At 38.4% G+C, this 16973-nt stretch overlaps 1 protein-coding gene across 2 annotated transcripts in view; it reads right to left on the bottom strand.

Annotated features, from left to right (window-relative positions):
- SEC8 (subunit of exocyst complex 8) overlaps positions 1-15901 on the bottom strand; it is a 79645-nt gene extending 63744 nt beyond the window's left edge. The window contains exons 1-7 of one of the 2 annotated variants that reach the window (XM_088985101.1): positions 15633-15901; positions 15273-15350; positions 14648-14860; positions 13836-14009; positions 5390-5494; positions 4786-4895; positions 1162-1341 (exon numbers count right to left, since the gene is read on the bottom strand). In XM_088985101.1, coding sequence (XP_088841227.1) covers positions 1162-1341; positions 4786-4895; positions 5390-5494; positions 13836-14009; positions 14648-14860; positions 15273-15314 — 824 coding nt within the window. In that variant the 5' untranslated portion in view covers positions 15315-15350; positions 15633-15901. The remainder of the gene's footprint in view (positions 1-1161; positions 1342-4785; positions 4896-5389; positions 5495-13835; positions 14010-14647; positions 14861-15272; positions 15351-15632) is intronic. The other variant, XM_088985102.1, reaches the window with a different exon arrangement.
- Positions 15902-16973: the final 1072 nt, after the last annotated feature.

Genomic DNA, 16973 nt, shown 5'->3' with positions numbered 1-16973 from the left:
AGAATCCATACCCAACATGGGGTTGTTCGGTTTGAAAAGGGATTCTTAAATCTCTTCCTGTGATGTATGAGGGTGTGTAGGTTTAAGGTGGGAAATGGGAACAAGCTGAAATTTTGGAAAGATCCCTTGTGCTTGGACAGACCTTTAGCTGAGGCGTTTCCCCTTCTGTTTCAATGTACAGTAAATCAAGAAATTTCAGTGGTGGAGTCTTAAGTGATTACTAACAACTCAGTGATCTGGAATCCTCAGTTCAGAAGAGAGTTATTTGATTGGGAAATAGAAGGTGTGATACAGCTTCTGCAGATTTTACAGGAGAAGACGATAGACATTGCAGGTGAAGATGAATGGATCTGGTCCTGGAGTAAGGATGGCTGTTTCTCAGTCAAATCCCTTACTTTTAAACTTAGTAGTACGGGGGTTACTGAGTTCCTCTACCAGCAAGTATTGAAGTCTTGTGCTCCCTCGAAGTCTATCTTCCTTGTATGGATTATGGTGCTGAACAAATGTCTCTCAAGACTCAACCTGGACAGAAGGGGTATTCAGCTCCCTTCTCTGATGTGTGGTTTGTGTGGCTTGTTGCCTGAGTCCACAGACCATCTGTGTTTACATTGTCCTATCTCTTCGAGAGTCTGGTACCATTTCATAGGTGCAGCTGGTCTTAATTAGGTCATGCCAAGTTCAGTTAAAGACCTGCTGCTTTGCTGGAATCTCCAAGGTTTGAAGAAAAAAGGAAATATAATTTGGAGAACTATTCCTGCAGCAGTGATGTAATTTGATCAGAGAGGAATAAAAGAGTCTTCAGCAACAAAGCTAAGAGCACTGAGGAGATTGTGCAGCAGGTGGTTAGCAAGCTAATTTCTTGGGTGTCTATTACACCTGATTTTAAAGAGTTGAATGTTCCTGAATTATTTAGGTCTATATCCATTTGGGATCTGTAACATGTCCTGTAATCTGAGCAGCTGCTTGTGGCTTGCTCTTCTATTGTAACAAGTTCTTTCTGATTCAATAAATTTATTACTTTACCTTTCAAAAAAATAAAGAAATGAAGGTGAAACTACAAAAAGTAAAATTTTATGAAATGAAAATTAAAAATTAAAATAGAAAGTTCAAAAGAACAGATATATAATATTGCATGCAAGTACAAAAACCATCCAGCCCTACCCTCCATCAACAGAGCCTGGCCTATAAGATCCATCTCCATGTCCAGCTGCATTAAATTGATTATCACCTTTCAGTAGCCTAGTTCTTCGAGAAAGTGGTTGCGAATTATTCATTGAAAATGCAATAGAGGTTGTTGTCAGCACTTCATCATCCCCTTCATGTATGCTTATGGTAGTTGAACTGCAATGACCAGATTAACAATATTACGGTAAATCGTAAATGAGATAGACAAGGTTCTGAAAATAGAATATTTGAAAGAGAAAACCATATAGAAGATAGCAACAATAAACAAAACTTAAAATGATCAGCAGAAATTAATGGGCGCAAATGTCAATAACACAAATAATTGCCTAAGCTTTTCTTCAAAACAAAGAACCTTCCTTTAGATGTTCTGGTGTTTTTCCTCAGGAGATTCTAAGTGGTGTAATCTGATGGTAGGGCACCAATGAAAACCTAAGATGGTAGCAGTTTTTTTTGGTAAATAAAATACAATTTTATTAAAAAAAATAAGAAACAAAGGAAGGTGACCAGAAGTCACCCAAGAGAAGACAATACAACCCTAAAAACTAACGACCCAAAGATCCCATTAAATATCAGAAACCAAGAGATAAAGCCCCAGTACATCATCAATCCATCCCCAGACTCCTCTAAAACCCCAAACAAAAGAATGAGAAACAGCCACCCTCACAAGATAAACTTTTATGACCCTCTAAAAAAACCTAGAAACATTGGGTCCCAGAGAACAAAGATTTTTCACAAGTTAACCAGCTTCCCCAGAAGCTTGAATCAGAACTTCTTTGCTCCTCTTACTTTCTTTGACTTCTCTATCTTCCTACTAGGCCCAATCCCAAATAGGCCTCTTTTGACCTGAAGCCTTGACAGTTAGATTAGATAATCTTTCTTGTTTCTAGATATTTTGATTGTGCTAGAAAAGCCATTTGAATCTCTCAAGTTCTGCATTCTATCCATAATTCTCTCTAGCTCCATGATCACATTCTTCTTACAAGTCTTGGATGCAACCGCTTCACTCTCTTCTTTGTCTGGATTTTTATCCTCACCTTCTGAATTCCTTGCGTCTAGATCTTCTTCTTTTTGAAAACTAGAACCAGTCTCTTCAGCTTCTGAGTTCATCTTCAATGGAAATGTGGAGAAACAGTTTAGTAAATTAGTGAAGTCCCTGCCATATTAGTTGTTTTTTTATTTACCTGTTATTGGTCTTTTTAGACCTTGTTATTAGTCTTTCTAGGCCTTCCCAGGCCTGCTTTAGCTGTTGTTAATATTGCTGTTATTGTCTATTAAGGAGTCTTTTGGGCAGCAAGGGCATAGATGTCATTGTAGATCGTTTTATGGTAGAAACATATAAATATTAGATCTGGGCGGCAGGAACAGATTTTGATCTGCAATGGCTGAGAGAAAGAGTAGACACATTCTTGAAATTGTTAGAAGCATCATGCTAAATTCTAATTTTCCTATTCGATTTTGGGGGGATGCCATCCACACAGCTGTCTACCTTATTAACAGAGTTCCTTCACGGGTTTTAGACATAAAAGCGCCTTTTTAACCTACTATACCCTGATAAGGACCAGTTCATTATTCCCCTTGAGACCTTTGGGTGCACTTGCTTTGTTCAAATCCTTGGGCCTCACCGTTCTAAATTTGATCCTAAGGCAGCCAAATGTATTTTTATTGGGTATGCACAAAATCAAAAGGGCTATTGTTGTTATGGTCCCATCTCTAGGACTAAGTTTGCGTCTATGGATGTTACATTCTTTGAGGATGTCCCTTATTACTCCAGGACTTCATCCCAGGGGGAGAGTGGTGAGAAGGGTGTTTTTGCTAAGGAAGTTCCATTGCCTATTTCTATCAATGAAGGGGAGTGTAGTGAAGGGAGCTATCAGAAGTGTAGAGAGTTGACAGTGTTCCACAGACAATGGTGGAAGCAGGTCGGTTCAAGTAATGAATAGTCCGGGCCACCTCCAGTCTCCTCTACAACACCAGATTCAGGTAATTCACCCTCTATACCCACAGCTACTGCAGATGATATGCCTATCACCACCATTGAAACTCAACCTCCAATAGATGATCTTGACCTTCCTATTGCAATATGCAAAGGAAAGCATCGTTGCACCTCATCTACAACCCATTACTGCAGATGATATGCCTATCACCACCATTGAACCTCAACCTCCAATAGATGATCTTGACCTTCCTATCACAATACGCAAAGGAAAGCATCGTTGCACCTCATCTACAACCCATTGCATCTCTTAGTTTCTTTCTTATGACCACCTCTCACCATCATATAAGTCCTTTTTGGTGTCCATTGCTACTATACCCATTCCCAGAACTATGCAAGAAGCCCTGGTAGTATCTGAGTGGAATATAGAGCTATGGCACATGGGGTGGCTGAAGTTCTTTGGCTATAGAACCTTCTAGGGGAGCTTGGAGTTGCTATTCATAACCCTATGTCTCTTTACTGTGACAACAAGGCAGCCATAAGGGAAAAATTAGACTGAACACATTGAACTGAACACTTCATAAGGGAAAATTTGGAAAAAAGTGAAATCTGCATCCCTTATGTCAACTCCAAGGAAAAACTTGCTGATATCCTCACAAAAGGGCTTTCATACTCTCAGCACAATGAGTTATGTGACAAGCTGGGCATGATAGACATATTCAGCCCAACTTGAGGGGGAGTGTTGTGAGAGTTGTTTATTTTGTTTTTTTACAGTTGTTGATAGCATGCTGTCAACCTAAGATGCTGTCAGCCAGTGTCTTATTTTCTTGTTATTTGTTTGTTAGTAGGGAGTGGCCAGGGACATAATTGTATTTTTCTCTTCTCTTTATATTAAGTTAATATAAATGGTAAGCAGGGCACCGGCCAGCTATTGTCTTTTGATACCAATCGATTCTCTCTCTCTCTCCCTCCTCTTCTCCTCTCTCTTTTCCTCTCCTCTCCCTTCTCTTCTCTCTCATTTCTCTCTATCCAGAAAAATTACAATCACTAAATAATATGTGATTCTTGAGGCTTACACCTTTTTACACGCCGCACCTTGAGACTTGAGGCATATGCCTCATTCTGGTAAGTGCCTAAGCCTCGCATCAAATTTGTGAGGCTTAAGCCTTGAAGAAAAATTAGTGCACCTTGCCTCAAAGCTTAAACCTTTTAAAACAATGGCAACCATCACTCCAAAGGGGTGCTTCAAGGGAGGTCGCTAACCAGATGTTGACAGAGCACCCATTTGACCAAATCTCCATTTTTTGGGAATGCACTCAGGTCTAACTATGACCAGCCTCATTGCAGATGGTAGCAGTTACAAAAAGGGTTAAACTGTAAGACCAGGACATTCTAGGACTAGAGTTACTGAACTAATAGTAAGTTTAATAACAACAACAACGTCCACAAAAAGATTTAAAAAAGAAAGTAAAAGGAAAAAAGTTAAGGGCAGATTTTAAATTAGTAAAGCACGAGTCATCATCATCTAAGCTTTGTCCAAAACTATATTGGATCAGCTACATAAATCATGTTTCACCATTCCATTGTGTTCAGTGAAAAGTAGTAAGCTTGGATGTGCAAAAAGAATTACAATAATCAAAGATATGGAGAATAGATAAAAGAATTACCTATATTCCCCCTTATTATAGAGATGATTATGCAGATCTTCCAAAACTTTATAAAATAGCACTCCTCGTAATTTCGTTAGTTCACAGCGAACATCTTGCAGAGCCCCAACCTGAAACAGAGGAGAAGAAAACAAAAAGAGATGTACTTTAGGCTCAGTTTGGGAGGAGTGCAAATACAAAATATGTACAGTACAAATACAAGGTTTCTAAGTACCATACCCAAGGTTTTCTGCTGAACATATTTGTATTTGTACTCTTCCCAAATTGAGCCCTAAGAGTACAAATACAAATATGTACAGTACAAATACATACAAAAATACAAGGTTTTACACTCTACATATTTTTTGCTAATAAATAAAAAAGAAAATTTATTGATTGAAAAGAGAGTACATAACATCTGATAGTGATGAGATATCAACAGAAATACAAAGAAAATATGAAGACATATTTGTATTTGCACTCCTTCCAAACTGAGCCTTAATAACAAATATGAAGACACAAAATAGAACTTGACAGCATGGGTTATATGAAGACTTTAAGAACCAATTAACTGCATTATAGCATTCCAAAAGTTGACCACAATAAGGAAAGGGTAAGAACCAACCGCTTGAAGCCCCTCTCTTTCAAGCATTAATGTTGACTGGACATGCAATTGCACTGCAGCATAAAATTGTTTTTCAGAAAGGAGCTTCTCAATACGTGCTGGAACCTGAAAAACAAATGGGGAAAAAAAATGGACGAAACCTTTAGAATTGCAATTTTTGTAGCTCAGGAATCATTTCCACAAAAATAATAGATCACCAGAAGACAATGTTAGGATGCATGTTAATTATTGAAGACTTAAAGTAACATCCAATGCAATCTTAAATTTGATCAATCAATAACAACATAGGCATTGAGCTCAAGTTGTAAGGATATAATTGAGCTTTTATATATCCAATATATGATCTGTCATTATATCTCTTGTAGAGAGGAACTGATATCTTCATCCTTCATATAATTCAACCTAATAAAATATTGTGAATGGGGGTTGTGAGTCTCAGTTAACCAGCACACATTCCCTTCTTTCTTTCCTCCTCCTTCCCCTCTTTCATACTTTCCATACACTCAAAACACCAAAAGAATCATTGTCAGAACACCAAATTGGAATCAAATAATAACGTCTAAGTCTTGAGAGAGACTCTCCACCGCCAATAGCCATCAGCCTTACAAGGCACTCACCTTGGAATTCAAAGAAACATCACCAGCTGATAACTGTTAATTTATGGAACTTTTCATAAAATCTCATACTCATCAAATGAAGGTTAATATATTTTTGGAAATTCCTACCACTGAGGGAAAAAATCATTATTTGTTTTTTTTTTTTTTGTTTGATAGTTGGGAAAAGATCAATTCCAGCTGTTCAGGTTGTTCTAACCCTAGATTTTATTCATGACAAGATGGTATTTCTCGTCCTCACCTAAAATGTTGGAAGAAGGTGAGTAGGAGGGTGGGTTAGAGATAGGGAGGGTGCATGAGCTGATGAATTAGGCTAAATGGATAATAATGCATTTAATAATGACTAAGACAACCAACAACTCTTTGGCCAGGTTGACCTTTATAGCATGGGTTCAGAATCAATTGAAAAGAACAGTTTCCTTATTGCTTCAATGTCAGATGGTGATTCTCTTGTTGGCCCATTAAATCTGGACAACATCAGTAAAGTCCTGATAATAATGCAATGGCAGAATTGCAACTATGCACATATGGAAAACAGGATTCATCTAGTAGGGTCAAGTGAGTTAAATTCTGTTCTTCTACGTAGCTTCTTTTCTTCTCCTCCTGAAGAAATGACAGTAGGGCAAGTGAACGACAGTAGCTGGATATGTTAAACAAAGTAAAAGAAATAGCAGTGTTGAATAGTGTTTCAGGGTCAGCATCAGCGACATAGCTAGAACCAATTTTGATTACAACAAGAGGTGTGTCTGTTAGGGATGGAGGCAAGGTTAGAGAAAGATTCCTAAATAGATGTTTAGTAGATATATTTGTTCGCTCAGATCCTGACATCAAAGATGTGGAGAAATGGGTCAGAAACCTAAATTTCTCCTGTGTTTTAAGGATGGGGGTGCCTCTATCCCTGTTCAGCTTTAGGTGGAAAGAAGATATGGAAGAAGCCCTATCAAGGGAATGAAATGGGAAAAAAATAAATCCCGAAATCTTCTACAGCCATTGGTCACCTTTCCTTGGAATGGATATAGAGAAAATGAGATATGTATGGATCGATGTCTATTGGATACCGTTGCATGCCTGGAGTATAGAGGTTTTTAGGGCCATCGGAAACAGTGTTTTAAAGGCGCAAGGCGAGGCGTTTTTGAGAGTAGTTAACAAGGCGCTCGCCTCTGCGCCTAAGGCGTGCGCCTCGGACCAGGCGCCAGGCGGTCCAGGCACGTGCCTATATTTGTTGCCTTTTGTTTTTTAATTTGTTTATAAATTGACTTTTATAGATAGATTATAATGCTATGTGTATAGATCATTTCCTTTTATGTGCCAAAATGGTTGGATATGGTATAGCAAATCCAAAAGAAAGTCATGACCCTGTCGAGAGAAAAAAACTTGCCATGCAAGGCTTCTCAGACTCCCAGTATCAGTCGAAGTTGCAAGCCCTCAGCCCCCACGTTCTTCTTGGATCAACAAGTTCAGGCCATCTCTCAATCGAACAGCCACCTTCAACGTTCTATCAGAGGCCATCTCTTAGTCGGACGACCAACAGGCTTTCAGCAATCAGCATCAGGTATTTCAGTATTTTTTTTCTTCTTTTTTTACACTGAAAACAGGGGTTCCGCCCGCCCCCTTCTTCTTCTTCTTCTTCTTCTTCTTCTTTTCTTCTTCTTCTCCTTCTCCTTCTTCTTCTTCTCCTCCTTCTTCAGTTCTTGTTCACAGAAAAACAGGAGCTCCGCCCACTCTTGTTTTTTCATTGTCTTTTTTCTAAAAACATTTTTACAGTAAAACAGGGGCTCTGCCCCTTCTTCTTCTTCTTGTGAAATATTTTTACAGTAAAACAGGGGCTCCGCCCCCTTCTTCTTCTTCTTCTCTTTTTACACTGAAAACAGGGGTTCCGCCCGCCCCCTTCTTCTTCTTCTTTTCTTCTTCTTCTTCTTCTTCTCCTCCTTCAGTTCTTCTTCTTGTTCACAGAAAAACAAGGGCTCCGCCCACTCTTGTTACTTGTTTTTTTTTCAGCCTTTCTTCTGAAATGTTTTTACAGTAAAACAGGGGCTCCGCCCCCTTCTCTTCTGAAATATTTTTACAGTAAAACAGGGGCTCCACCCCCTTCTTCTTCTTCTTCTTCTTTTCTTCTTACACTGAAAACAGGGGTTCCGCCTGCCCCCTTCTTCTTCTTCTTTTCTCCTTCTTCTTCTTTTCTTCTTCTTGTTCACAGAAAAATAGGAGCTAATAATTAAGTAATTAACTTTGTTTTTTGAAAAGGTGTGCGCCTCGCCTTGCGCCTTGCACCTCAGTGCATTTGGAACCTGTCGCTTTTTGTGCGCCTTTCGCCTTTAAAACACTGATCAGAAATGCTGTGGGAAGCTTTAAAAGATTTGGTTTCAGAAATAGAAGATGGGAGATTATACGGTTTGCAAGAATTTTAATTGAGACTGAAGATGTGAGTTCGATTCTAGGACTCCTGGATCTGCTCTATCTTGAGGAGGTCTTCAAACTCAGGGTCATGATAACTAGTGAAGACCCAATATGGCCAGCCCAACGCAGAATTCTGTTGTAGTTGAAGAAGAACCAAAAAGAGTGAATTTACAAAATCTAGTCAACAGAGAAGTTATGATTGGGAAAAGCTTGGGACTATTTTTCTTGGGTGGTGAGGGATTTGCTAGGAAAGCATTTGAGGAATTTGAAAGAAGAAAAAAGGAAGAGACAGAGAAAAACAAAGCTCAGTTGCAACAGAGAGGGGAATGGGACGAGGGTTTCTCAGACCAAGAAGATGAATTCACAGATTAGGACCTTTATTTCTGGTTAGGGTCGGGGTACTGGCCCTTTTCTTTGTTTTTTTTGTTTTTTTTTTTTTTTTTTTTTTTTTTTTTTTGGGGGGGGGGGGGGTGGGGGAGGGGATTGCTATGGGTCTATGTTTTCGTTTTTCTTTTGGGGGATTGGGCAATGATCATGGTTGTAAGCTGTGGTTGTATTGAGCTTTTTGGGTTTGGCTCTCATGCTTTTGATGATGTCTTACCACCTTCTGCTGTACTTCTCTTTTTTTTTAATGAATTTTCTCCTTATCCTTCAAAAAAAAGACCTGTTGTTTTGCTGGAAAAACCAGAAGGTGGCAAGAGAGGCCTTCAAAGCAGACAACCTAAAGAAATCGCATTTGGCTCGTGCTGCTCTGGGAGAGATGCAGAAACAGGGGAAAAATCGAAGGTGAAAGGTCAGGGGCCTGCGTGGTAAATTTGAAAAGTTCTAAACCCTTTGATTGAAAAGAAAATAAGAATTATTCATCAAAAAAAAAAGAAAATAAGAATTTTGTTGGACCAAGTCAGGTTGGTCCAATGGCCAGTTCGGCCCAGCAATGACCCAGCTCTTTTTCTTTTATGAACAGAGCTACCTCTGTTTCGAGCAAGGGCATAGACTACCAATGTTTTTCGAAGGGGTGAGTACAAATGCTTTGTGACGAAATGTTCCTACAGTAGTGGTGAGTGTTCAGAGAGCCAGCGAGATTTAGTCCAAGAAAATCTAAGAGCTCAAACGATGTAGGAGCAAACTTGCGAAGGGACTAGAGCCTACGGAGGTTTGGGAGTTGCTTCAACGTCATCTCATCCAGATGAGACTGAGGAAGACTCAATTTTGTTCTTAGGGATGGAGAAAGAACTTTTGGATGACATCTCCTTCAGCCATATAGTGTATTGGAACACAAATGCTCGACAGTGGAGGTAGGCTATGTCAACCCCTTTCTGTTTTCTGACTTCGATGAGGGGAAAAGGGTTAAAAACACACAACCAATGAATGTAGGAGGCTCTTGCCTCGACTGTGGACATGGACCAGCTCACAGTTCTGACTGATGGTGAAGGGGGAAGAATAATGGAGGGCCCATACTTTAGTGCGGCTCTGTTATCTAATCTGGAGGGAAAGAGTTCAAAGGGGTGGGTTAGTACCTACAAAAGGAAAAGATATAGAACTTTTCCTTTAGAAGAAAACAGGGAGGGGAGAGAGAAAATGGATTCAGGGGAGGGATCTGGAGAGGAAAGTGAGGTTGATCCGATGATTGATGAGGTCCATAAGGTGGAGAAGAATTGGGACATTGAAAAAGTGGTAAATAAGTGGAAGTCAGCAGGATTCTGGGTCTGTTCTTCTTAGGTGGAGAGGAGTTTGTGAAGGAAACATTCAGGTCTGAGGAAAGAAATGAAGAGAACAAAAATAAAGATAATCCAGTGGCTGACTGTAATTCTAGTATTTAATATCTCAAGGGATGAAAGAGCTGAAAGAAGGCCGTGAGAATAGATTCAAGGAAAAGGAAGAAGAATTGAAAGGGGAGGATGGGTCAGATAGGGGTCAAAAATCTGTCATCAGAAATATAAATGCAGCTAGAAGATGCAGAACTCAGAAAAACAGAAAAAAGCCAACAGCAGATAACAGCATCAAAGGTTTTTACAAGGATAAGAGGAGGCCCATTTGACATTGGGCCCAGTAAGATAGTAAGGAAACACAAAAATGGAGCCAGAAGACAACAAGAAGACTGCATTCACAAATCAAACAAGAATGATTGAATTGGAATCCGTTAGGGTAAAAGGAGTCTGGATGAATTCTCCTCTTCAGATGAGGACGGAAATCTAAGTGAGGAGGGTGATAAAGAAGTTTGCTTAGATGAAACACACCAATTAGATATGACTGTTGACTTAACTTCTGAAATTGCAGAATAGGCAGTGGGCGTCAGCAAAGCTTTAGGTCTAGTGGTTTTGGAGGGTGAGTCTTTCACAAGACAAATGTTCCAAGAGCTAGAGGTGAATTACAAATTACCAACATCAAGTTACTTATTTTACAGTTTTAGGGAAAAAAAAAAAGAAAATAAAGACAAAAAAAGAGATAAAAAAGAAAAACAAGAAAAGAGAAAAAAAAAAGAAAAAAAGGAAAATATTGTCTTGAAGTTTTATACACAATTCTCATCTTCAGCAGTATGTTGAGAGCTGTCTCCTGGAATGTTAGGGGGGTTGAGGGATTTTAGAAGGGAGGTGATTAGGAACTTCGTGAGGGAGTCTAGTTTGGATCTCTTGCTCATTCAAGAGTCAAAACTAGAAAAGGCAGACAGGGCACTTATTGCAGAGTTATGGGGGGCTCCAAAGTTTGGGTGGGCCAATTGTGAAGCTGAGGGTTTATCTGGGGGTTTAGTGGTGATTTGGTATACTAATGTGTGGACAAAGGTGGGTTTCTTCAAGGGTGTGTTCTCTATGTCAGTGGTTCTAGATCATGTGGGCTTGAATTGTAGGGTGTTGGTACCAAATGTTTATGGCCCAACAAGGGAAGGGGGTAAGAAGGAGTTGTGGGAGGAGCTAGAGGGAGCTCATAGTGGGGGGCTTTTCCTTGGCTGTTGGGGGGAGATTTCAATGTTTGTTTGAAGCTAAGTGAGAGAAAAGGCAAAAGGGATAATAGGGTTACCAGGGCTATGAGGAGTTTCAGGGAGTTTGTCAGAAGCAATGGATTGGTTGATAGTAACAAATTGGAGTCAGGCTATACTTGATCAAATGGCCAAGATCCACATATTTTGAAGAGACTTGATAGATTTCTTTTTTCAAGCCCAAAGAGGATTGAGATAGAGAGATCCGGTGTCACCTCTATTGTTTCTTTTGGTGATGGAAGTTCTAAACCGCTTATTATGTAAAGGAGCAGAAGTTGGGATGTTTAAAGGGTTTAAAGCAGGAAGAAATGGAACATCCATTACTCATATTCAATTTGCGGATAACACATTGATATTTTTGGATGCCTCAACACTACACGTGCTGAATTTAAGAGCGGTCTTCAGATTTTATGAAATGTTGACAAGACAAAAAATCAATCTGAACAAGAGTGTGATGATTGGGGTGGGTGATACCCCGGAATCTCTTTTGGAAGAAGGCACAACAACTTTGGGTTGTTTGGTGGAGGATTTCCGTTTTACTTATTTGGGTCTCCCTATTGGGGCAAAACCTTCGATTTCTTCAACATGGAAACCAGTTCTTGACAGAATAGATCAAAGACTGGAAGGTTATAAGGGAATGTATCTCTCACTTGGTGGAAGGATTACTCTTATAAAGAGTATATTGTCCAATCTCACGGTATATTACCTCTCACCATTAAAGGCTCCAACTTCTGTGATAAGTTCAATTGAAAAAATGCAAAAGGAGTTATTATGGGGAGTTAAAAGGATTGAGAAGAAATTCCACTGAGTTAAGTGGGATAAGGTTTGCACAGAAAAGAAAGATGGGGGCTTGGGGATAAGGAAGATTGAAGATTTTCATAAAGATCTTCTATGGAAATGGTTGTGGAGATTTATCTTGGAGAGGCAGGATCTTTGGAGAAGGGTGGTGACTTGCAAATACGGGGTTATTGGATTCGGGTCGGAGTCCAAAGAAGTGAAGACATCTTATGGAGTAAGTGTATGGAAAAGGATTATGTGCTTCTAGTTGGCTTTTCTCAACCTTGTGCCCTTCAATGTTAGAGATGGTTCAACAATCAAATTCTAGGATGATGATTGGCTGGGTATTGGAAAGTTGTATGATCTTTGTGGTTTTTGCCTTCATCTGTATAGGTTGGGTATGAAAAAATAGCTCTATTGCAAAAGAATTTTGAGATAAATCAAGGTAGAGAAGTATGGTATCCAAAATTTAGGAGATCTCTCTTTGATTGGGCAATTCAAGAGTGTGTGCATCTTCTGGCAAAACTCCAGTCAGCTGAAACCCAGGTGGAAAGGAAGGATTCAAGATGGTGGAAAGAATCTACGAATGGTCTGTTCTCAATCAAATATTTCTACAAGACTTTGTGAAGATCAAATGGAGAAAGTTTAGAATTGAAAGTTATCTGGGGAACCCCTGTCCCCCCAAGGGTGGAAGCTTTTTCTTAGCTAGTGGCGTTAGATAGCATTTTCGCATTGAACCATCTTCAAAACAGAGGTTTTCACTTGCTTGTTAAATGCAAGCAAAGGAGAATATCTACCATTTGCTTGTTAAATGCCTTTTCTCCAAGTTCATTTGGGGCTTCTTCTTTGGGCTTTTCAAGTGGTCTCCTAATTTAGTAGAGGAGATTTTCTCCAAATGGCAAATGCAAGGGGAAATGTCAAGGCAAAGATCGCTTGGAGCTGCATTCCTTTTGTTGTCTATTGGGAACTTTGGAAAGAAAGAAATAGAAGAATATTTGAAGAGAAGGTTCAAACAAGGGAGCATATCACATTACTATGTGGCAAAAGAATTATGGACTGGGTGCTTATTCTCCCAGAGTTTGAAGGAATCACAAAAGAAGACCTTGGTTCTGGAATTTGGAACATTCCGGAGCTGGCTTAACAGTTTCCCTTTTGTTTGGTTTATGGCTTTATGCATCTCTCTTTTTTCTATTGAGTGTCTCCTTTTTGCTTGTTTCCCTCTCTTTTGTAGCTTTGTTTTCTGGTGATATCTCATCACTATCAGATATACTACTTTCTTTTATTAATAAATTTTATTTTTTATTTATTACCAAAAAAAATACTTTACACTATCAAAAAGAATTTGTCTGCATTGAAATCATACAATACAAGCAGTTCTGTTCTCTATATCTACATCTCAACAAATTTCAATCTTTTATCAAGAGTGAAATTTTTTTTTCTAATACACTGTTCATCGCGGAAACAGAGCATAGAACCCAATTAGTTGGCATAAAATTATCATCACAAGGCAGCCAAACCCTAGACAAAATTTTAAAGTACAAGTTCAATCATAAGACCAATCAAGAAGAATATCAGAATTTATATCCTATGCAAACTTATTCACAGAGTCGTCATATTCTAGAATATTTATTGTGTAATTTTGCCTACAATTTGAACTAGGAAATGCAAAACAAATTATACGAACCTTAGCTATTCCCTCAATTTGGTCTAGCAGTGAAATTATGTTGCGCAATGTAACTGATCGATACCACAATTGATGTAATTGTTTATTGCGGGAACCAAGAAGTTTCTTAGCCTCTACCAAATCAACCTTTAAGATGGCAATGCTTTCAGCAGATTCACTAAACAAACGCAATATCTGGAATAGAAGAAAGAGAATAAATTAGAAGCCTTGTTATAAATGTGCTATTGTTTATCCTTCCATATCAAAAAAAGATGTATAATTATGCTTAGCAAGAAATGATGTAATGATGTACCTCCAATGGATAGTTAATCACATAAAAATAGTAAGAATCCTCTTGCAACATTTTTTTAATTGTTTTGCCCATAAGTGAGTACCTTTTCTCTTTGATAGCTAGGTAGTACTTACAAGATTTTCAGTATTTAGGATAACAGCAGATACCTAACCCCTTTTTGTATTTAGACGCACATTATGTGATTACTCCCCATCTTCCCTATTAACTCCCTGTGTTGCAATTGAGTCAGCTGCATTATTAGCTGTTCTATTGGTCCAATTCCAGTCAACAGCCAATTCTCAAACCAGCTGTTCGGTTTTCTTCACAGTATATCTATACTGCCACATTCCTTGAGCCTAGTGCTTAAACCATCCTATTGTAGTGCAGGAGTTCCCTTCCCCTATTGGACCAGAATAGATAGCAAATAAATTCCCATTTGTGTTTCCTACAACCCCCCCCCTAACAATTCCTAAAGGTCTCAGATTTCCAATGCTATAACCATTAAAAATTAAATAGATCAAGGGACAAAAATGTCACGAACCTGGGAATAGTTTTGGATTGCTTTATTGAAACCACTGTGGTAAGCATGCACAACTTCATCTACAACTTCTTCAACGATTTCTCTCTGTTCCTTTAAGTAATGGACTTCATCTTCACGATCCTTTGATGTCAAAATATGGACGACATGAGGTAACGAATCAAAACGTGCAGCCACCCAGCTTTCATCAATTCTTGAGAGCTCTTCCTTTAAATACTAAACAACCAAACATAGTGAAAGAAAAGATATAACAATTAGGTCCGATTCACATAGAAGTGGACCAAATAGCTTGAATGAAAAATAATACATGCATTAAACATTCTCATTTTCAACAATTGTCTTTCATTAATTAAATTGTTTTTAGCTTGTTAAGGACTATTAAAAGAGCCCAAATCAATTAGGATTATTTTCTCCCATCATAACTCAGAGAAAGATTATTCATATGTCTACAGGGAGTATGAAACTAAGAGCTTAAACTGTAAATTGGACATTCTCATTTCAACAAATTGAAGTTAACAATGAACCCGAAATTTGTAACCATATCAGTAGCAATGCTTGGGATATAATAACCAATTCCTAATAAAAGGTTACTTGCTTATAAGATTAGGACCATATAAGAAATACTTACAGATTTTTCGGGCGAAGTAGGCAGTCCATCGAAAATTCCCATCTTGAGCAGTTCACTCACCGATTCATTAAACTAAATCTGACAAGCATGAAGAATAACAAAAAAATAATCAGTCCCACAACTCAGTTAAAGAGAATCAAGTCTTGCTTTGCATCCAAAACCAAAAATTATTGGAAGCAAATAACGCCATACTCCCACAAATTACTAAAATAACTTCTAAGAAACCAAATTTCTATCTTCCTGCATGGAATACTGAAGTTATGCTAAAGCAAATGGAGATTTAGTTCATTATACTCGCAAGTCTGAACCATAAAAAGAGAATGAACTGAACTGAAAACTTGGACAGCAGCAAAGAAATACCTTTAGATCCAATAAATATGTCGTAGCAACTAAGAAATAACGAATTTCACAGCAATATCGAGAGATTGAGAGATAATGTTTGCAAAAATAGAGAGTGGATCGGGGGACAGGAAAGAAAATTTTCGTAATTGAAGAGAGAGAAAACCGGAGAAGCTTATAATGTAGATAAATTGGAAATCCAACCGTCAGATCGTGGTAGACTGGAAAAGTATACAGAAGACTGGAAGAGTAAGGGAAAATGGGAAATAACGAGTTTTTGAGTTCAATGCACCTATTTTGCGGTGAGTAAACTCGCGTACACGGGAACTGCTGAGTTGGAATCTGCTCCGTACAAAACCTGTTCCATCAGGACCATCACACTTCCAACGTGAACTCACACCGCGACCCAGCAAGCTGGATCTTCTCCTCACACTGACCTCACAGCCACATCCCTCACACTGACCTCATAGCCACATCCCACCGTGGAGTTCGGACCTCTTCTGCCCCCAAGGATACTAACCACTAACCAGTAACCAGATGTACTTTGGGAATGTCTTATTTGCAGTTAGGGGTGTCCATGAAGAATTGAAAAGCCAAAAAATAGACTGAATCGAGAAAATTGAATCGTAAAATGTGATTAACTGAACCAATCGTTTCGGTTTCAGTTCAGAATTTATAAAAAAACCGAAGGAGTGGTTTGGCTTTCGATTAACCTACAAAAAACCGACGGTAACCAAACCGACCGGTACATATATTTATATGTATATTTTATATATTTTTAATATATGTCACATATTTTCTATGTATTATATGTAAATATATATTCATTATATATATATATATATACTTATATTATATTTATAATGATCTATTTATAAATATATTATATATATTATACATTTTTAAAATATTTATAATATATTGCATATCATTTAATATTTATAATATAATATTATACATATATTTATATAATATATTATAAATATAAAAAAAATGAAATACCAAAGAACAGAACCGGTCAAAAACCGAAACCAGCGGACCATGTGATACCAGATTGGTTTCGGTTTAGCAAAATGGAAAAATCGGTACCGCTAATTCGGTTTACAAAAAAGGGCCATGGTTCGGTTAACCAAACCATGGACACCCCTATTTGTAGTGTCTAGTGTCTGTGTGTAGGTGTGGGTATGATTCTTGTGGGTAAGAGATTTGAATTGCTCACCATGTATTAGGAACATCTCTCCATGAATAATAAATACAAGTGTAGGAAATGTTCCCAATGTGTGGCCAAGACATGTTGTGAAGTCAATGTGAGAAGCAATCTTGACTCCCACCATGCATGGGATGTGCAGTGTCAAATCATGC

Source organism: Nelumbo lutea, chromosome 4 (genome assembly GCF_056320005.1).
Source record: "Nelumbo lutea isolate HS-2025 chromosome 4, American lotus-T2T, whole genome shotgun sequence".
Taxonomy (NCBI): Eukaryota; Viridiplantae; Streptophyta; class Magnoliopsida; order Proteales; family Nelumbonaceae; genus Nelumbo; species Nelumbo lutea.
This window is presented reverse-complemented; position numbering and strand designations above follow the sequence as displayed.